Source organism: Phycodurus eques, chromosome 2 (genome assembly GCF_024500275.1).
Source record: "Phycodurus eques isolate BA_2022a chromosome 2, UOR_Pequ_1.1, whole genome shotgun sequence".
In the NCBI taxonomy this organism is placed as follows: Eukaryota; Metazoa; Chordata; class Actinopteri; order Syngnathiformes; family Syngnathidae; genus Phycodurus; species Phycodurus eques.
In genome coordinates, this window is record NC_084526.1 from 41,109,242 (window position 1) to 41,130,896 (window position 21,655).

At 40.2% G+C, this 21,655-nt stretch overlaps 2 protein-coding genes across 5 annotated transcripts; both read left to right on the forward strand.

Moving 5' to 3' along the window:
- Nucleotides 1-538: 538 nt before the first annotated feature.
- On the forward strand, nucleotides 539-6,277 carry LOC133416503 (C-type lectin domain family 4 member E-like). 3 transcript variants are annotated; one of them, XM_061703507.1, is made up of 4 exons: nucleotides 556-698; nucleotides 958-1,005; nucleotides 4,103-4,296; nucleotides 4,563-4,641. In XM_061703507.1, the coding sequence occupies exons 1-4, from the start codon at nucleotides 676-678 to the stop codon at nucleotides 4,607-4,609; spliced, it is 312 nt and encodes a 103-aa protein (XP_061559491.1). In that variant the 5' UTR covers nucleotides 556-675; the 3' UTR covers nucleotides 4,610-4,641. The 3 variants fall into 3 exon arrangements, with proteins under 3 accessions (XP_061559480.1, XP_061559491.1, XP_061559472.1); XM_061703496.1 differs by having other exon boundaries at nucleotides 539-606; nucleotides 4,103-6,277; XM_061703488.1 differs by having other exon boundaries at nucleotides 4,103-6,277.
- Nucleotides 6,278-9,258: 2,981 nt separating this feature from the next.
- On the forward strand, nucleotides 9,259-19,931 carry LOC133399279 (eukaryotic translation initiation factor 4 gamma 2-like). Of its 2 annotated transcripts, XM_061670714.1 has the most exons (20): nucleotides 9,259-9,362; nucleotides 9,497-9,553; nucleotides 9,882-10,007; nucleotides 10,114-10,216; nucleotides 10,323-10,454; nucleotides 10,544-10,610; nucleotides 10,694-10,845; nucleotides 10,990-11,100; nucleotides 13,726-13,908; nucleotides 14,001-14,154; nucleotides 14,242-14,402; nucleotides 14,495-14,602; nucleotides 14,752-14,859; nucleotides 14,930-15,034; nucleotides 15,133-15,348; nucleotides 17,484-17,742; nucleotides 18,478-18,682; nucleotides 18,743-18,951; nucleotides 19,046-19,167; nucleotides 19,814-19,931. In XM_061670714.1, exons 7-20 carry the CDS (start codon nucleotides 10,762-10,764, stop codon nucleotides 19,877-19,879), a joined length of 2,091 nt encoding a protein of 696 aa, XP_061526698.1. In that variant the 5' UTR covers nucleotides 9,259-9,362; nucleotides 9,497-9,553; nucleotides 9,882-10,007; nucleotides 10,114-10,216; nucleotides 10,323-10,454; nucleotides 10,544-10,610; nucleotides 10,694-10,761; the 3' UTR covers nucleotides 19,880-19,931. The 2 variants fall into 2 exon arrangements, with proteins under 2 accessions (XP_061526698.1, XP_061526699.1); XM_061670715.1 differs by lacking the exon at nucleotides 9,497-9,553.
- Nucleotides 19,932-21,655: the final 1,724 nt, after the last annotated feature.

Consider the following 21,655-nt stretch of genomic DNA (forward strand, 5'->3'; position numbering starts at 1 on the left):
TACTGTTTTTGTTCTTGTTTAGCCGTGTTTGTTAGCACAGCAGCTAACACAGCTAGCATGAACATTAGGATCGATTTGAAACCCTATTAATCATCAATCATCATATTAATGATGAAGTTATGTAACACTTAATGATTAAGTGAATAGAGTTGGGCTAATACTAAAATTAAACGAGTATTCAATTAAAAAATGACTTTTATTTCATGATACGAAGGATTTGTTAAGTAATACGTTATAAAGATGATTTTCAGGTGCGTGAGTATCTAACCGTGTTGCGCCAAACAGCAAATGATGTTTTCGGTTGACAGTACCTGTGCTGTTTTCGTCAGACGCTCTTTTCTTTTTTTATATTGTTTTTTTCCCTCTTTTATTTCGTCAGATGCTCGTTTTGTGTCATACTAACGTGTGTGTGTGTGTGTGTGTGGTTTTAAAAAAAAAAAAAATAATAATAATTAAATGAATAATTGTTCCGTCACTCGTAAGTCATTTGACGAGGCACGTGACGCGCCGAATACGGCTTTGTTTTTTGTTTTGTTTCGTCAAAGGCGTGTGAAAATAACGCCATGCCGGGCAATACGGAAGGTGTGGCCATGCGAAGCCTTATAGGTGTTTTTTATGTATTTATTTTTTGATTAATACTTAGATTGTGTTGCGGTGAAACAAAATGATGTAGCCATGATTGACTCTACACAGGATGGGTAATGAAATCCGTTTTGAATAGAAAGCTTTAAATGGATGTTCCTGACTCCATGTGTACTGTAACAGTAAGGGAAAGTACATGTTTTAATCGAGACTGCTGTACTACTTCCCGAGTATTACTGAATGTCGTATGTGAACTTGCTAAGTGATCATTTGAATGCATTTCAAAGTCAAATGCAGCATTTATACGTAGATATTGGGGTGTGAATGTCACATTCGTGTCGTGTTGCTGAAAAATCCCTGTTCTATTCATTTCAGCGGTGGTGACGCAATTAACAGTCACAGTGGGGAGAACATGAAAATGAGGTGAGATCGTCACAATTCAGTCAGTTTTAAGATGGAATACTCAGGCTGTGTTAGGAACAGGGGCGGGGCCAGCACTATTTTGGGTGGACTCAAATTAATTTGAAAAATATGGTTGTTGTTTTTTTTTTTTTTTTTTTTTTTAATGCGGTGATAGCACACGCTTTGGCATTGACAAAAAAAGTCAACCTCGTGAAAATCGGTTGAGAAAAGATCAAGCTCGGACTTCATTTCAATGTCCATGCATTGCCTTTGAAAGGAAACTCGACCTTCCCAACGTGGCCGCCACGTAGGCATGTCGGCGTGCTAGCGTACATTCGTATCTATGGTCAGGACAGCTACACACATTTCCAGCTGTGTTAACGCTAATTACCAGGTAATGCTTGATTTACAACCCTGACACAATCTGTGAAATGACATTTGACCATACGGCAATGCTTCAATGTCTCTTCAATTGCTCAATGTTATGTGTCGGCACTGACCCGAGAGGGGCTTGTCATGCTGCGGACTGATTAGCTAATATGCTAATTAGGCACTTGGAGCTGTCGCTAGTAAATTGAATAGCAAAATAGTTTTTGCCCAATGTATCTGAGACGATATGATATGAAATATCTCCATGAAGTATCTTATCCCAAGGTAGGGCGTGTCCACACGTGTTTTTGTTGTTGTTGTTGTTGTTGTTGTTTTTAATCCCCTGCAAAAACTCCAAATCTTACCATGAATATTTCATTTCGAGTCAAAACTAAATAAAATTAGATGCATCTCAGTGTATAGTTTACAGTGAAAATCAATATGTTATGGTAACTGTGTAAATATAAAACAATAAAATACAGCATGGTCGATTCTCAAATTTGTCATTCGAGTTCACTTCCATTTAATCATTCCTTCTTCCAAAAAGTCTTGTTTCCTTTCGTCACTTCAGTGGTTCGGAACTGCATTATTTAGCTCACACTGCTATCTATTGCATCAGATATGTGATAGTAACAAAAGGTCACAGAGGTATATCCTACATTTCCAACACTGTTGTCTATTACTCAAATCAAATGGTGACCTTCTTCTTTAACAGAGCTAGAGACTAGCCACATTTTTTTTTCATATTCCTTTCCTCTTGAGATGAAATACTCATATTGTATTCATACTGTTACAAAATGTCTGTCCTTTTCTGACAATAAACCAGATTTTGATAGTGTATTGCGTAAATAGATCTAATAATAAATTAGTAGAAGTGCTGGTGAGGCTAGCCCCACTTTGGGTCATCCACCAAATGATCTTTTTCATGGACTAAAAAGTTTGAGCCGGCAGTTTGATTCAATTTCAGAAGGGGACTCTGAAATTGGCCTCAGCCCACCCAAAGTACTCGACCTAGACTCACCCCTGGTTAGGAATCACTCCCTATGCACTATATCAGGGATCTTCAATTAAAATTCAAAGTGGTGTCACTTTGTTTTTTTTTTCTCATGGCAAAGGTTCAGACCTCAAAATGTTTCGATTTGCATAGCTGACCAGTTGAACAAAAGTGTAACATTTCCATTTACTTTTCACATTTAGTATTGATTTTGCAAATAGGATGTTTATTCTTTCCAAGAAAAAAGCTGATATCTGTTTCACCACAAATGAAACTACTTTGATCCTACTAAAGGGGAAGAATGCATCAACATACATAAATGTATTCCCAAAAACACAGAAATACAAAGTAATTTTTAAACACACATCTTAACCCTTAAAACAGTTCATGTTTATATACAAAAAACACCAACAACAATTTGATTTTATATATTTTTTCTTCCTCAAGAAAATTAATCTGGCAGTCATTTACAATATTATCAATCTGTTTTACAGCAATTGGCAAATAACTAATTCCCTTTGGAACCCCCCTTCTCCCTTGCCAAAATTATGTTCAATTTCAATTTAATATGCTGAATAAATTGCTCATCTATTAGGGTGTCATCGAGCAAAATGATAAGCACTTTGAAAATTGTGCGGGGCCCAACATGACGCGCACATGTCACACGTATGTAGGCCTACTCATTACACCGGCCCGACTTGGGCCGTGATTGGCTGTGGCAGATTAGATTCTTCTCAATCAAAAATAATCACACGATTCTTCATATTCTTTGCACAAATTTGGCTAGCCCTAATTGCACCGTAAAAAGGTTACGTGAACAGAGTGAAGTCCACAGTTGAGGTTTTGATTATTTGTGGATGTAAACATGCAAACTCACATCTTCTGTCTACTGCAGTGTATTGCGGCAATGGTCCCAAGTTCTGTATGAAGACGCGATACGCCAGCGTGCTGTAGCAGCCGGGCAACCGACACCTATGTGGCGGCCATGTTGGGGAGGTCATGACATTGCGTGCGAGTAATGTCTGTGTGGAAAAGTTCCGGCGCAAACATGCTTTTGGCGGAGTGTTGAGGCACAAATTTGGGATCGACTCATTTCTGTAGACATAACCGCGTTAGTCAACCTTTTTTTCTCAGCTCTACTGCACAGACTCAGTGCACAGTTTTATTGAACTCAGTTTTAACAAGTTTTTGTTTGTTTGTTTGTTTGACTGTCATTATCGTTGTCTTATGTTGTAAGTCATTGTGTAAAAAAAATAAAAATATCGCAATGAATCGTCCCGATATTTGTGCCGATTTGAAAAGGACTAACATCTGCCAATTCATCAGTCAAGCCCTGGTTTGTATTATTTTTCCGAAGTACACTCCCTCTTAAGAACAATATATATTTTATATCCATCCATCCATCCATTTTCTGAGCCGCTTCTCCTCACGAGGGTCACGGGCTATTTCTTTTATAACATATTTATTTGTTCAATATTTTTTACAGATATTAATCTGTCCATTCTACAGTATAAAATCCCTGATTCTGTACTGTATAGTGATTAGGGAGGAGCAAATTAATACATGATTCTGAACACAGGCTCAGTCTTTTTGTCATCATAAAATATGTGATAAGGTTTGCTTTTTTTTTTTTTTAATGAGAGTTTTGTTTTCAAGAAAAGTATGTTTATGAAGGAAGTGTGATGTTTGCAAGCTGTTATGCTGCAAGAATCAATTGCTTAGAATTTCCCTGTTTTTTTCCCCTCTTTCTGTCAGTATAATATATGACCGTCAAACTCCAGTGGAATGGCATCAATCCAAATGTAACATGTCGTGGATGCCGACACAAGGTGTTTGCTATTTCATTGGATTCGCTATACTGCTCATTTGCACAGCGGCTGGTTTCTCTCTCAACATGTCCAAGTTCCATCACCTGAGCGCCAGTGAAGAAAATATTCGGCTGCATACAAGTATGCTACTGGACAAGTTTACGAGCACCAACATGGGAAACATACAGCTGCAATTTCACAGCCTACAGCTTAAACATCAGCGGCTAGATCTTGAGCAAAAGCAGCTATTGCGTAACGCTAAATGTTTTGAAGTAACCACAATCATAAGTATGCAAATTAATCTACTGGAGCTCAAATATCTCGAAATCTACGAGACTATGAACACCCTCATAAGTGAGCACCAGCGGTTGATTCTGAGTCTTAACGCCTCTCTACAAAAATTTCAGGAGGAACAGGAACAGCAGCAGGATCTGCTCTACAAACAAGTATGTGACACAAAGAAAGAGAATCCCATAAAGTGCTGCCGGCATGGCTGGTTTAGGCACGCTTCTAATTGCTACCTTCCATATCGAGAGAGAAGAAAAAACTGGAGGGATGCACAAAAGCACTGTGAGAGCATGAACAGTTTACTAGTTAAAATTGAGACCGATGACGAGCAGGCGTTCCTGACCGATCTCGTTGATGATCATGACTTACAACCCTCGGCGTGGATTGGCTTGAATGACATTGAAGTAGAAGGTCAATTCAGGTGGGTGGACGGCACCGACCTCTCCGATCTCACATTCTGGGAGCCCAAAGAGCCGAACAACAATCACGAGGTCCACGGTCAAGATTGTGTGACCATTAAGGCCCGTAAAAAGGCCCAGAAGTCTAACAAGCGTAACAAAGAGGACATCAAGTGGTATCATTCCTGGGATGATGTCATATGCAACGCAAGACGATACTTTATGTGTAAAGCGTGCATTTTATGTGATTATTTAGCCTGATGTGTTTGTGGCCAGACTAAAGGGGTCCGATCAGCATCCTTTGATGAGACTGACTAGCACCCAACAGCGGGTTTTCTTTTTTTGTGTGTGTGTGTGTGTGTGTGATGGAAGGGACTGCGAGCTTGTACAACAATTGCAGCCCACTCAAGACAATTTCCTGTCATAATGGCTATTTTATCAGGAAAATATTTTCCATTGAACTTCATTGTTCATTTCAATAAGTATGTTATGCTGTTAGAAATGCGTATCGGTCAAGGTCCCACACCTTTTTTTTTTTTTTTTAATTAGATCAACTACAAACAAACAATGTACATGTAAACAGCCAATTATGTCAGCTTGCTGACACAGTGTACCTTTTTGGTTTTTGTTTTGCTGCTATGCATTCTGAGTGGATTGCATAGATAGGTTTCAATTTTTAACTACTGTGTTCTTTTATGTATTGTTATGACGAATTGTGCTCTCCGCCGCCTCGGCCAGATTCCATCTTGAAAAAGAGACCTCGGTCTCAATGGGTGTTTATATTTTGGTTAAATGTTTTGATTTATTGGCATGGGTATGATTGACATGGTGAACCTTCACTTAGCGACAAGATTCTTAACGTTAGCAAGCTGACTGTACTGTTTAACCAATATATTTTCAATTTCTGAAAGGTTTTTTATATCAATTGATACTTCAGTATGACAGAGTGGACCTGTTCAGGTTCCACCTTGTCTCAGGCCCCCGTTCCAGCTGAAGAAGATTAAAACCCGAACATTTGTGTGTTGGCGTGGTGCTCTTTTGATGATGAGCATTTTTTGGGTTTGTGTCAAAACATACCTTTTGAAGCTATGGCCAAAAGGTTCAACCTTGGGTTCGGTGGAAGTGACAAAATCTCCCACACACGTGTGAAAGTGTGCTACGCTCCGATGAAACCCAAGTATTGTTCTTAATACTTAATTTTTGCACCTTATGGTACCTTATCAACTGCTACGTACAGTGCATTAACATTGATTTGCAACCCTGTTTATATCATTGGAGAAATTGTTAAATTAAATGAGTTTTCAAATGTAACTTATTGGAAAGGATTTATTCATTAATATGTTTTACAGGTAGCTCACTATAATAACCCAAGTTGTGCCAAACAGCAAAGTATGATTGGACAGACAAAATACTTCATAAATACTGTACTGTTTATGGATGAGGTGAATAAATCAAATGATATAATGGTTTACCTGTTTATTGCAAACAAAATAACAAATTGTAAAAGAAATGGTATCATTTTTAGATGTTCGTGGCTAAATTATCCTCCAATTCTGGAAATACAACCCAGATGCTGTACTTTTTTTTTTTAAACGTGTACTTTTAGTTTAGCACCAAATGTGAGTCAAACAAAACATGACTACCTGCAAAAGGTGGTTTGGTCTGGCGTACAACAGCTGGAAGGATGCTTGTTAGGTCATACGAACGCGAGTATTTTTTTCAGTGCCTAATTGTTCTGTCATTATTTGTCCAATTTGAAGGCACTCATCATTTGACAACTTGGCACCTTTATTTATTTTTTGGGGGGGTGGGGGGTGGTCAAAGGCACCCGAAAATAACATCAGTCTGGGTGTTAGTCATGTCAGAACCGGCACTGCATGTGGTGCTGAATAATCCCTGTTCGGTTGATGTCAGCGGTGGAGACCCAACGAGTCTCAGTGGGGAGAGCGTGAAAATGAGGTGAGATCTTCACAATTCCGAAGTTAGCTGGAATACTTTGTGTTCGGAATCACTCAGTATCCACTTTACCCTGCTCTATATTGTTTCCCAACCTTTATTGAGCCAAGAACTCCCACTTGAGTAGACAGCCAATCACAAGCGTCGATTTTAGAAGGCGGAAGAGATTAAACCAAATCCGACCTTTTGCAACTATTTTTGTAACTAAAATTGTAAACGTGGAAATGTCCTAAAGCAACTAATATAATTACACATTTCTCCCGGCAATGTGATTGATTATGATTACAACTACTTAAATTACGTCATCTCGTTACATGTAACTAGTTACTTTCATAATTTTGAGTTCAAGATATGTTTAGGGTGAGATCCGATTTACGGCCCAGCTCTTAAAACGGTAAAAGGGCTTTTCATAGGAACATTTACCAATTCCGGAAACTAAATCAAGTGAATTGCGAAACTTTTGGCGAGTGTTCAGTACGTGACGTCACCGGGGCAGGCTGATGACGCATCATAGAACCCCCATTCAAAAAGCGACTTCATGCCTCGTGACGCACACAGCCAGTCAGCAGTCTTCTTCGCAGCAACTGCGAACCACTACGACGAGGCCCGTCCTCTTTTCGATAACGGAAACTGAAGCTTTCTGGTGATAATTACGACAGATTAGCATCCGTTCCCCCACATTCATCGCCTAGTTTTCTTAATATTTGTCGAAACGACAACAGTTGAGCTGACGTTCTTTTTGTAAAAGGTAAGCGCTTTGGCTATTTCACGGCTCTGGCGAGTGTTAGCTACTTGACCTAGTTAGGGGCTTTGCGTGGATTCGGTTGTTCTTGCCCTTACATGACGTCGACAGAACAAAGAAACTATCGGAATTCCACAATTTTGGAATGTAACTTTAATGTCTTGCGGTATCGGCGCAAGGGCCGTCTCGAGGAGATAGCCACCATTATGTGGCTGTGTGCTAACATCCGGTTTCCCTAACAAAGGCTTGAGGAAAAACAGCTTCTGGACTCCTTTTCTCGCTTTCACTCTGAATTCGTATTCAAATCCAATCCGATCTTCTACTGCTCTCCAAAGAACCTAACAATCGCGGTATTGGCGATGAACGTTTAAATGGCCCTTCAGCACGGTTTCAAATTAATCACCAAAACGTAGCGATAATGTCAAACCCCAAACATTACTAGCATTAATTTAACAAATTATGAGAGAATATTATTTATGTCCGTGTAAATTTTGTGTGGTAGAATTTCCATCAGCACCTCGACAAGTCGTGTGTCGGTCAGATGATCGTTCTGTGACTCTTACGAATCGGTGTTATCATAGGTCATTTACCATTAACGACGTGTTTTAGAGTCCGGGAGGTAGTTGTGAAAGGGGATTGAGACGTGGATGCCTGCTGGGCTAATGCCTCGTGCCAGGTTAGCAGCGCCTGCGTGTGTGTGTGTGTGTACTAGTGCTGAATTTTGCCCCACCGGCACGTGGAGCGCTCATGTGCTCAACTGTCCTCATTAAACTTGACTCTCAGTTGGCGAAATTTGAGTGGACTGCACTGGTAACCTTGGGAAGCCGTGTGAGCGTTTATCCCGTATCCTTCAGATCCAGCCGAAGGTCTATGGAATAGTACGCTCTTCAACTGGATGTCAAATCAATGCTCATAAGATTATTCAAAGTCCATGTTTAAGGTCAATGTACGAGTACATCCTTTGTACTCGCAAGTAGGACAAGTCTGGCATATAAGCAGGACAACTACAGTGGGCGCCCCCACATACTCGTGGTTCGGCACCTGCGGATTTGCCCATTTGCGGACAAATATTTTTGAAATTAGTTTCTGTGCTTGAAATTCACGAATTTTTTTTTTTTTGCAGGTACATTTTTTTTAATGTAATTATAGTGGGCATCAATTATCCACAGAGTCTCGCTAGTCGTGGTCTGACCGACTCCCTATCCCCACAAATCGCGGGGGTCCATTGTGAAACTGAATGAAATTCCATTCGGCCTGTTTATTCCGATGGAGGTTTTTATATGGAGCGTTTTCATTTGGTTTAACAGAAGGCTCCATGTAAACCGGGCTGGTCTTGCAGCTCTTTATTGCAGGCCCACGGGGGTTCCATATTACAGAGTAAAGAACACAAATTTAATTGAGAAACAAGAAAGTAAATGATGATAGTAATAAGAAAAATAATAAAAACAGTAAACATTTAAATCAATAAAATAATTAATTAAAAATGAATAAGGGCCGGCCTTATTTTTCATGATTTCAGAGGCATGAAAAAGCGTTTATCGCTGTCGTTGGGGAAAATATATCGTCTTTAAAAAATGATAGTGACAGGCCTATGAAAAGCCCTTTGCGCATTTATTCGCGGAGCACAACTGTCCTTTTTATTAAACTGACTTTTCAGTTGTTGAAATGTGAATGTGCTTGCTTTGTAACTGTTATTCTCCTCTCTGTAATTGTAGGGTGCTTCTCCCAGATTCCTTCCCAGAACACAATTCTTTTCCAAATATTTGTAGTCAAGCCGCCAAAGTGGAGAGTGTTGTTGCACCAGGGGTTCCTTCTCATTTCAGGTATTGATTATGTTGTGAGCCGTCCCTGACTACTCGCACTGGGAACGCTTCCAAAACATGACACACACAAACGGAACTAGCATACGCATACACCCTTTCTCGTTTCAACACGCTTTTTTCTGCTTGCATCACAGAGTGGGGGGAGGAGGTGGGGGTGCACCTCAGCACTTTCCCAAGGCTGAAAGCAAAAGGTGATTTTTATTTTAATTTTTAATGTACAATATTAGTAAATTGCATGTTATTGATAGTTCTCACCAAATCTGTGCTGGCCTAAAAGTAGTGTCACTATGAACACAAATGGAGGGACAGGTTCTCCACTAGCTTTTTTTCCTCTTCATTTGACACATTTTTTTTGGAGCTGCCAACTTATTTGCCAAAGTGTTTCACACACATTCAATAAATCCTCCACCATCTACCGTTATTTTCCACTATGTAACTAAACAAAAAATTGCGTTAAGCTGACACAAGGTTGTTTTGCCATGCAGTTCTTGTAACATCAGCTTTGTTTGTCAATTACAGCGAGTTCCTGGGGAAGGCCCCAGGTTCTGCCGCTCAGAGATGGATACCTTCTCGAAGCACTAGGCGAGAGGCCAGTGTGTCTGCTGAGAAAGTGCAGCATGATGCAATCTTCAGAAAAGTGAGGGGGTGAGTTTTGACTGGGAATTCAAGACTATTGCTTCCGTGTTTGTCAAAACGTTGATGGAATCAGTTTGTGTTAAGCTGCTGGTTTATTGCATGCCTCTATCTTTAGCATTCTTAATAAGCTGACACCTGAGAAGTTTGACAAACTGTGCCTGGAGCTCCTCAATGTGGGTGTGGATTCTAAGCTTGTACTGAAAGGAATTATCTTGTTGGTAGGTGTTCTCTAAAGTTCTTTGATCCATTTGTGTAGCCCATCAAGGCACTAGTTCATTATGTGCTTCTATGCTTTTTTTTGGGGGGGGGGGGGGGGCTTTTCAGATCGTTGACAAAGCCCTCGAAGAGCCCAAGTACAGTCAGTTGTATGCTCAGCTATGTCTACGCTTGGCAGAAGATGCACCAAACTTTGAAGATCCAGCAACAGAAAATCCTGCAACAAAAAAGCAGAATACAGTAAATGATTAAATATTTTAAGGTGAAAGCATTAACTGGCTTTTGGTGGCCTTTAATATAGTTTTTTCTTCTTTTTGTCTCGCTTGCAGACCTTCAGAAGACTTCTCATTTCCAAGCTTCAAGATGAGTTTGAAAATCGTGCCAGAAATGTTGAAGGTGTGTAGCAAATATTTTGTATAGCACGTTTTGCAATTTTTGTCAAGATCACTTTTAACTTTGTCATTGTTTTTCCTCTGTAGTCTTTGACAAACACGATTGCCCACTCACCTCTGAGGAGGAGGAACAGCGTGCTGTTGCGAAGATTAAAATGCTTGGCAACATCAAATTCATTGGAGAACTTGGGAAACTCCACCTTATCCACGAATCCATCCTCCATAAATGCATCAAAACAGTAGGTCCTATTTACACAATATACAGTGTTACCTTGAGGACGGTCACGGAATGAAATAAAATCTTAAGTCAAGGCACCACTGCATAGTAAAACAAAATCGGCAGTACGAAAACTAAATTTTCTAATGTGCATTTTTGTTTTAAGCTTCTGGAAAAGAAGAAGAGAGTCCAAATTAAGGATATGGGAGAAGACCTGGAATGCCTCTGTCAGATAATGAAGACGGTGGGACCAAAACTTGATCATGCAAAGGCTCGGGTATGTTTGTAATAGGTCTGAAACTAACGATTAGTTTAACTTCTTAATCGGTTATTTTTGATTCATCGATGAATTCTTAATTGCCATCCCTTTTTATTTAAAAAAAAAAAAAAAGCACATTTCAAATTGGCAGTGCACATAGGTCGCTGCATCAGAATCCCAGAGCTCTTAAATTATGACTAAAGAATTAAAAAAAAAACCACCTAAATGTTGAGTTCTCAACTGATTGGTATGCAGGACGTTTCACTAACCACACTGGGGAAACAACAACGACACCCTATTGTTGATTACCCCAAAGAACGCACACACACTGAGGCATTAACTCCACACTGGAAATTTTGAACTGAAGAAGCCTTTTGCATTTAAGGTGAAACGTCTTCCATAAACAAGAACAGTCCAGTTGCTTTGATTCATCCTTTGTGGATTACCATGACCTGAATAACTGTCAATCGACACAGACAAGTCCACCTGGTATTGAGCATGCCAAATGTGCTTAATACCAGACATTTAAAATAAAAAAAAAAAAATAATCATGCCCAGTTATAGTAAACTAATCATTTTATCAAAAATTTTACAGTAGAGTGCATTGTGTGAGCCCTCTCTGTGTTCCTCAAAAGGTCCTACTTTGTTTTTTATTTATTGACACTCCAGTTGGCTGAAAAACTGAAGACACTACAAAAAGAATGAACAAGTTGTATATTTTAATCCAACACATTTAATTTTCAAAACATTGCCATCTTAATGCTAACGGCTCAATGCAAAATCCTATTGCCAAAGTAGCGGTACTTGTAACCCAAGTGAACTTAAAATGTTGTTTTTAAATGGTGATTTCATTAACTAAGAACAAAAAGCTATTCAAAGTGATCTGGTGCTGTGTGGAACAAGTAATGCCCGCTCAACCTAATAATTGGTTGGGCCATCCTCCGCAGCAGCAACTGAAATCAAGCGTTGTCTATAACTGGCAATGAGTCTTTCACATCTCTGTGGAGATATTTTGGCCCACTCTTCCTTGCAGAATTGTTTGAATTCAACACTTGAGGGTTTTAAAATCATGCCACTGCATTTCAATCGGATTCAAGTCTGGACTTTGACTAGGCCACTCCAAAACCTTCATTTTGTTTTCGTAAGCCATTCAGAAGTTGACTTGCTGGTGTGTTTTGGATCGTTATCCTGCTGCAGAACCCAAGTGCGCTTCCGCTCGAGGACAAAAACTGATGGCTGAACATTCTCCCTCAGGTTTTTCTGTTAAAGAGCAGAGTTCATGGTTCCATCAATCACAGCAAGTTGTCCAGGTCCTGAAGGAGTAAGCAGCCCAAGACCATCACACTACTACCACTGTGTTTGACTGTTGGTATGATGATCTTTTTCTGAAATGCTGTGCTACATTTATGCCAGATGTAACCACACACACTCACCTCTTCGAAAAGCTCAACTTTCATCTCGTCAGTCAATATAATATTCTCCCAAAAGTCTTGGGAATCATTCAGATTTTTATTTTTATTTTTTTTCCCCCCCTCTCCAAAAGTAAGACCAGCCTTTGTTCTCTTTGGTCAGGAGTGGTTTTTGCTTTGGAACTTTGCCATGGATGCCATTTTTTTCCCAGTCTCTTCCTTATAGTTGTGTCATGAACACTAACCTTAACTGAGGCAATGGAGGCCTGCAGTTCTTTTAGAGGTTATCCTGAGTTCCTTTGTGGCCTCCTGGATGAGTCATTGCTGTTCTCTTGGGGTAATCTTTTTAGGCCAGCCACTCATGGGAAGGTTCACCACTGTTCCATGTTAGTCTCCCTTATGGTTCGCTGGAATCCTAAAGGTTTAGAATTGGCTTTTGTAACGCTTACCAGACTGATAGATGTCAATTACTTTATTTCTGGACCGTTCTAGAATTTCTTTGGATCGTGTCCTTTTGTTGCATATGTTTTTAGATGTTTTGTCTGACTGGATTTGTCGGTACAGATTGGTTTTGGGATTTCTTGATTGAATAGGTCTGGAGGTAATCAGGCTTGGGTGTGATCAGTGCAAACTAACAAAACATTTTATTGGCCACAATTAATTCATGATTTACCAAAGGGGGGGGGGGGGGGTAATAACGTTTTCACACAGGGCCAGGTTTTCCTTAATAAATGAAATCATTTAAAAACTGAATTTTAAGTTCACTTGGGTTATATTTGTCTATTTACATTTGTTTGATCTTAAACACAGTGTGGAAACAGCAAAAATATAAGAATTTGAGAAGGGGGCCCAATACCTTTTCACGGGACTGTTGCTCCAAATAACAGATCTTCACACAAACACTGCAGCAACATACAGATAATATAACGATACTCAAGTCCATATTCTTCCTATTATGTGGAAAAGCGAGTTATCTTTTTATTCAGTTCTGATGAATAGGAACAGCACAAAAAAAATTCTCCAATACGCGGCACAGACTGTAATAATCGTGCGATGCAGCGGGTGACTAATGTAATAATCGAGCGACACAACGAATCTATAATGAAATTCATTGCCAACACTTTTAATGATCGATTTGTAATTGCAGCCCTAGTTTGTACAAAACAATGCTGTAACAAAGCAGTCCTTTTTAATGCTCTTTGTTTTTAATGACACATCTTTCTTGTCATTCCAGTCCCTGATGAATCAGTACTTTGACCGCATGCAGGCCTTGACCAACAACAAGGAATTACCTGCAAGGATTCGCTTCCTGCTGCAGAATACAGCAGAGCTGCGCGAGAACAACTGGGTGCCTCGTAAAGCTTATTTTGACAACGCACCAAAAACGATCAGTCAAGTTCGTCAGGATGCCATAAAGGTTCATTTGCATTTTCAAACGCTTCCTTGTTTATCAGCGGTTTACGAGTCACCTCTCATTCTGACCTGATGCCAAGCTAATGTTCTTTGCAGGACTTGGGTGTCTTCATTCCCCCTCAATCTGATGGCTCGAGGTCTGACTTTTTCATGGATAATGCCTTCCTGGACTGTTCTTTTCTACAGGCCAGGATCAGATTTGACAAAGAAGGACTTGGGGGGCTTTCTGATATGTTTGGACAAATGCCTGGTATGCCACAGTATTGTTGTCCTCTTGACCCACAATGCCACACACGACACAATTTGGAATGTTTGTATTTCCTCTTAATTCGTGCAGGAATTGGAATTGGAACAGGTCCTGGAGTTATTCAGGACCACTACTCTCCAACTTTGGGCCGCCACCGCTCCAATCCAATTTTCAATGGCCATATTGGGATTAACAGTTTGCATCAGCCCCCGTTTGATACAGGAAGCAAGCCTTTTATCAAGCCAATGCAGGTGATTGCCATTACGTTTTTCCCCCTCCAACTCAACTTGCTTTTGTTATTGGTTCTAGACATTGCCAGCATTTATTCTCAATGTGTACCCAGGGTCAGAGTTCACCAGTTTTCAGCCATAAACAGAATGGCTCTGTTCAGATGCAGTCTAAGGATATGGGCCCACGCTTTAGCAAGAAAGGGAAGCTCAATGTTGATGAGGTATTTAGACTTCTGTTAAGATGGTGGAAAGACGCTCCAGGTTCTATTGTGACATTAATTAATCTTCTATAAGCAGATGTCTTTGGTTTGCACTGGTTTTATTCTGACAAAAGGCCAGATGGTTTTAATTCTTGTTTTCACACCTCCAGATCAGCCTGAGGCCAGCACAGTCATTCATCTTAAACAAAAAAGTGCCAAAGCTGCAGCCACAGATGACGATGATGCCGCCAAGTGCCCAAGGTTCCTTAATGGGGCAGGTAATTGTTTATATGGTGGCAGAACATGACTTTACAAAAGTTAAATGGTTAAAAAAATATATTTTTGTAGTCCCCACAGCTTGGTCTTAAAACCAGTCCTCCACCGATTCAGGAAAAACCCGCAAAGTCCACCAAAAAACTACCTCCAACTAAGGAAGAGCTGCAGAAAATGACGGTACGTTTTTTTGTTTTTGTTTGTTTTCACCCCCCAAGTCCTGTACAACACTATTGCATGCAGTGTAACACATTGGGCCATTGTCTTCTTTTTTTTAGGACACGCTTGTTGCTGACTATATGAACGGCAAGGACGTCAGTGAGGCTGTGGCCACTATGAAGGAGATGAAGGCTCCTAAACACTTTTTATCTGAGATGTTGAACAAGATTGTGGTGTCTTCGCTCAGTCGTTCAGATGACGATAAGGAACTTGCGAGCGCCCTGATCCACGAGCTCTGCACAGAGGGCCTTGTCACAAGCGAGAACCTTCTGCAGGTGAGTGTAAAGGTAGGGTTAGGGTTAACCCTAACCCTAACCCTATAACACATTTAAAATGGTTAATACACACTTCAACTTGTTTAAATAAAATAAATGGAGCGTCTTTAGCGTCTGTTCTCACTGCTGCTGTCAAGAAATGGGAGAGTTCTCCAAAGAGACAAAGCATGCTTGCTTCAAGCTGTTTGTCACTCCCAGCTGAACTTCCCTGTAAAACTGACACACGAGAGAATTAAACGTTGTATATTCAAGCAGCAAAATATTTTACCGAATCCGATGACTTCATCTAATGAATGATTGTGTCATCAACACATTGTAAGTCACTAATCATCGCCTCTGTGGTAGCGAATACGCTGCACTTCTTGGCATGCTTCTTTATATTGTTTCCATTATCACGGAGGGCGAGGTGTGGGTAGACAAAGTATCGTGCTAATTGCTGAGCTATCGTGTCAGGAAGTCGCAAAACCGAAATAAGTGATTTGGTTATACAATTAACTTGTCACACAGGTCTGGCTGGAAGTTTGAACAAAATAATAAGCCAATTGTTACGCATCGGAAGTTATAAATGTAAAATAAGTCATAACAATAAATAACGACGCCCCCTGAGCCAGAACTCAATTAATACATCACTGAAGATGTAATTTAAGAACGGGGTCAGGTTATTTGTAATATAAGATTACCTTTATTAGTCCCACAATGGGGAAATTTCAGTCCTTTCAAGTAGCAATAGTGGATATAGGAGACGTAAATGGCATGCAAGAGAAGAAATCTATACGAATACATTCACAGAATTAAAATCTGTCCATGCAGAAACTATCCAATTCCGTCTACCAGCAATGTTATGTTTGTTTGAAAAACAAGAGTGCCGAGTTTTAATTTTGACAATTGAGGATCTGATTTACTCGACTTTTATAACCAAGGTTCAAAACAGAATTAGTAAAGGTGAGTTCTGACTAGCACGTGTAAAACTCGTATACTTTCATTCAGGCTGCGACCGAGTCTGCCATTACAATGTTGATGCAATAAAAACATTAAAATAACAAATATTGAAGTCAAAATGTATTAACAATTCTGATTATGTTGTGCAATTGAACAGTATGCAGAATTATTTTTATCCTATTAGATAATCTACTGCATTAAAATCTTGTATTCCGATACCACCGCATCCCGTTTTTTTACAGTCATTGGGCTTTATGTTGTCAACTCAAATGCGACCGGATGCACTCGTTACCGTGGCGGCGACGAGTGCATCGGGATGACTATATTATGAGGACAAAATGGGGGGGAATGTGTTGGTGGTCACCGGTGCTAAGGACAGGAGAGGATGTTTGTTTCAGGCTTGCTTAAGGTATGTTCACGTACTTTTAATACGATAACAGGCAACCAAAACGTTATGTAGCCTAGCGAGCTAGTGCTAGCGGTTGTACGTCAACATGCCGCCGTTCTGTCGAATCATGCTGTAAAGTTTGTGTGGGTGAAGTAATTTAATTACAGTAAGTTAGCACCCCTTATTTCTGTCACGTAATGTTGGTTTGACCTGACTGATTAGAATACACGATCTGACTAGAGCAGTCCATTTGTTCTGTCTGTCGCTATGCCTCACTGGCATAAATAGAGGAACAAAGATGCATTTTTTGAGCAATTAAGCGCACAAGTAAATACCGTAAATGAACAGGTCATTTAAATAGACGCATCCATCATAAAAGTCATAGTAATGGATATTAGCATAGAAGTTCTAGTAATTATAAACCTTCAAACAATTCCCACTTTAACGCACACTGAGCAGCAATACATACATAAAACAAGAGACTTCAAAGTTGTGTATTTAAACACCAAAATGTTCACCCAAACCAGATAATTTCAAGTCCTCTAGCTTAATGCTAACATATAATGGGAAAAGCCCATTGTCAGTCTCAAGGAAATTTGTATTGCTGTTCTGTTTTAGCTCTTGGTGCCCAGCATTTTGCGGCACAGTATGACATTACACCGCAGGCGTGCAAATCTAAATTTTGCCTTTCAGAAGTATTAAAATGTCTCAACGGTGTTCTTAAGGTGAATGTTCGCAGTTTATACCTCGCTCACAGTGAGGTACTGCCGCCGCTCACGCGCTAAACTGCCAACGTTCTCCGGAACAGGCCATTCTCGGTGTCCTGGACCAGTGTCCCAAGATCGAGGAAGAAGTCCCTCTGGTGAAGTCGTACCTGGCTCAGTTTGCGGCACGGGCCGCCGTCGCTGACCTCATCAGCATGACTGATCTGGCCCACCAGCTGGAGAACGGCGCCCATTTCCCGCTCTTCCTGCTCTGTCTGCAACAGATGGCCAAGCTCAAGGATCGCGAGTGGCTCGCCGATCTCTTCCAGAAGAGCAAGGTTAACATGCAGAACATGCTACCTGGTATGTCTCGCACTCCACTCACCTCTATCCATCATTGACAAGTCATGTCGTTTGGATTAGCAATGTTGTTTGATGATCAGTGGGATGAATATTGTTGTTCTGCAATGAGAGAGATCTCAGTCACTCGAAGAACTCTCTTAAACACCAGGTCGATAACTGCCTTGTTTAGCCAGTAGTGGAAATGCAGCTCGACTGTTTCAGACGTAGGCAAGTACAGCCTAAGAATCTAAGAAATGCGCACAGTCTGGCTTGTGACTGGAATGTGATCTAGTGACAGTAATTACCAGTCCATGCAATGTTGAGAACCATTTTAACAAACACTAAATTCCTAACTTTGCCACAGGATGTGTGCATGCGTGTGTCATAAATGCACCTCCAGCATCACATTTTTCCAATGTTTTCACATTACCGTAAAATGAAGTTAGCAGCTGTAAAGCAACAAAAGGCAGTCAATCGTCTGGAGTAAGCTGAAGCTGCCAAACTAATTCTTTAGTGTAAAGGGAGCCAACCTTGGCTCTCGTCCTGTTTGAACGTTTCTACAAGCTGAAGAGATTTATTGAGACAAATGTAGTGCTTTGCCGTCATCTTAAATGTTTTTTTCTACTCCTAACGTATGAAGGTCGCCGCAGTCAAATTGTATAGGACTTTCTAGAATCCATTAAAGTTAAGACTAAAGTTCGAAGTTGTATTGGGAGTGACTGGTGCTTTGATAGTTCATTCTCCTCACGTCTCCAGAAATGGACCAGAACAAGGACCGGATGCTGGAGATTCTGGAGGGCAAAGGCCTGAGCTTTCTATTCCCACTGATGAAGCTGGAGAAGGAGCTTCTGAAGCAGATCAAAGTGGATCCATCTCCACAGTCCATCTATAAGTGGATTAAAGACAACATATCTCCCAAACTCCACACTGACAAAGGCTTTGTCAATATCCTCACAACCAGGTAGACCAGGCATTTTGTCACGCTGTACTTTTACTTGGCTTCATTTTTTTTCCCGGGTAGTTTCTTGCAGTACATCGCCTACGAGATAAACCCTGACGATGACGAAGAGCAGCTGGCGTCTCCTAGCAAGGAGCAGCTGGATGAGGAGAAGCAACTGCTGCTCTCGTTCAAGCCCGTCATGCAAAAGTTCTTGCACGATCACGTTGAGCTGCAAGTCAGCGCGCTCTACGCTCTGCAGGTCCACTGTGATGCTAAACACTTCCCGAAAGGTGACCGAAACACACACACACACACACACACACACACACACACACACACACAAACGCACTTGTCAGAAATGCTCACTGTGCTCTCTGCGTCCAGGCATGCTGCTGCGCTTCTTTGCCTACTTTTACGACATGGAAATCATTGAAGAAGAAGCCTTCCTGACATGGAAAGAAGACGTCACCCAAGAGTATCCGGGAAAAGGCAAAGCGTTGTTTCACGTACGTTCTTTCCTCAAACAAAACGCACAAAAGAGAATTAAACATTGTATATTTAAGACCAAACCACATCGTGTAAAAAAAAAAATAAATAAATAAAAAGGCCACTACTGTTCTGCGCTTCTGTTTTTGAAATTAATCTTTCTTGACTAAAATGTGATCTGAAAACTGAATTGTAAAAACTGAAGCAATTATGTCCTATAGTTCCCATGATTTAATAATCAATTCCTGTCTTTTTTTTCTTCTTTCTTTTCCCCTCAGTGAATCTGAAACATTTAGTTATCCCATTATTCAAAAAGGAATTTATTTCAAATTGACAATACAGAAAATGCACAAACAAATTCATTATGATTCAGTTACTGGTTTGGTCTGTAACACGTCAGGAAATAGGCAAAAATGTTGTTTTCCATAATAAAAGCAGACGTTTCGAAATGTTATTTTGATTAAAAACCAAGATTACAATTGTTGCACCTCTGTAATCATTAAATACACAATTATCAGTTAATAAACTGTAATCACAATTTTTTTTTCCCCGTAATTATTTTTTTTTTTTCTCTAACTAATCATTGGAATAATTAATTCAAAAAATACTCATTAGGGAGTGATTCCAAACACAAGCTGTGTCTCTGATTTAGTTTTTGTCATGCAGGTGAACCAGTGGCTCACCTGGCTGGAGACCGCCGAAGACGAGGAATCGGAGGATGAAGATTACTAAGATCCCCCCCCCCCCCTGCGTCGGAATTTGATTCCCCCCCCCCCCCCCCCCCCCCCCCCCCCCCCTACTTTGCCTCCGTCGGCAACAACGCCGCTGTTACTAATAGACCTAAACCAGCGTCAACACGTCGTCATATAGAAAGATGTAATTTGTCAAAGTATTTTTTGGGAATTGATTTGCGTTTAGTGTAACAGTGTTTTTCTGAACATCGACACGCACGGTTTCATAATCGGGTCGCAGTCATCAAGTGCTGCTTGTTTACAAGTGAACATGCATTATAAAGAGACTCATTTTTATCTGTTTTTAGATCCACTTTGCTGCACATCATGAGTCGTTGCAATAGTATCATACACTTTTTCATTTTGATATAAAGAACAATCCTAAGTTGCAGATTTTTTTTTGGGGGGGGGGTCATTAGTGTGCTTGACAGCTGTATGGAAGCTCCTCCAGTCGTTTTGTTTTCTTCTTGAATTTGACACCAGGCGGCCATTTTAATGTCCACACAAAATGTTTGTGGCACAAGCAGTTAAAGATGGGAGCATCAGACAGTTGCCATTTATTTTTTTCTAAGCAATGAATTTGTTTTGCTTTTAGAGGGTGCTTATCTATATTTGATGCTTGTAAAATTACTTTCGATGACAGGTTTTTTGTTTTTTTTGTTTTTACATCAAGCATTTGGAGTGTGGATGTTTTGTGCTGTAAAAAAATAAATCTGTTGCCTTTTTTAATTTATCACTTTTTATGAATATACCTCTGTATCTGACTATACTTGAAAGTGTTTTATCATATCGACAGCCAAAGCTTAGTTTCCAGTATGCCATATCATCGGGGTTTTTAAGTGGTCTTTTTAATCTCCTTGCATGTGACCACCTGCGCTTTCTTTCGGGTGTCGCTGTAACGTAAGCAACGGTTTGAGTGGACATCTGATGATCGACCTTAAATAAAGTACATTTCATGGTCGCTCACTTGTCTGGTGCTTGTACAGTACAGTGGGGCCTTGAAAAAGAGTTTGTTCGGTGACCGTGCTACACTTGTATCTTTATCGTTCGCCGTTTAAATGGAAATTCTGATCTCTCCCAGCCTGCCCAAAGGTTTTTTTTGTCGTTGTTGTTTTTAATAAGGAAACTAGCAGCCTGTATATTTTATAAAAACATAGAAATAGAATGTCAAGAATTAAACTACACTATGATTAATGCACTGTGGCGCCTTCTGGTGTGTGTGACTTGCCCACTGGTTGACAATATGCAGACAAACTAAGAGTTTCACTCAACTACTGTAACTCTGTAATTTGCAGTAAATGGTTTTTTTGCAGGGGATGAAGAATGTACAAGTATGATTATTTTCTCTCTGTGTTGCTCCACCATTTGTGTTGGCGGGCGGGGTCACCACAACAAACGAAACCGTTTTTGGGGTTGTAGGCATAGTTTGACGGCTAACTGCGGGATATAGTGGTCCTCGAAATCTCCTAAACGATTATTAAATTAAGAGAGTTTCTACACGTTAATTTGTGGTTTCATAATTCCTGAATTTTTCCAGACCCTAATTTTCAGACTTCTCGATTAAAATAAATAAATAAAAATTGTTTGTGACATTCGAATAAATCGATGTGTATCATTCTGATTCTATATATTCAATTATGTCGCCATATAATTTCCAGAAGACTAGAGCTTGGTCGTGTAGCGCACGCAAATAAAGACCAAACCCAGACGGCAGGACGACGTGTGACTCACAACTGCCGCCTCCGCCATGTTGGAGATGTTAAACCATGTCACAAAA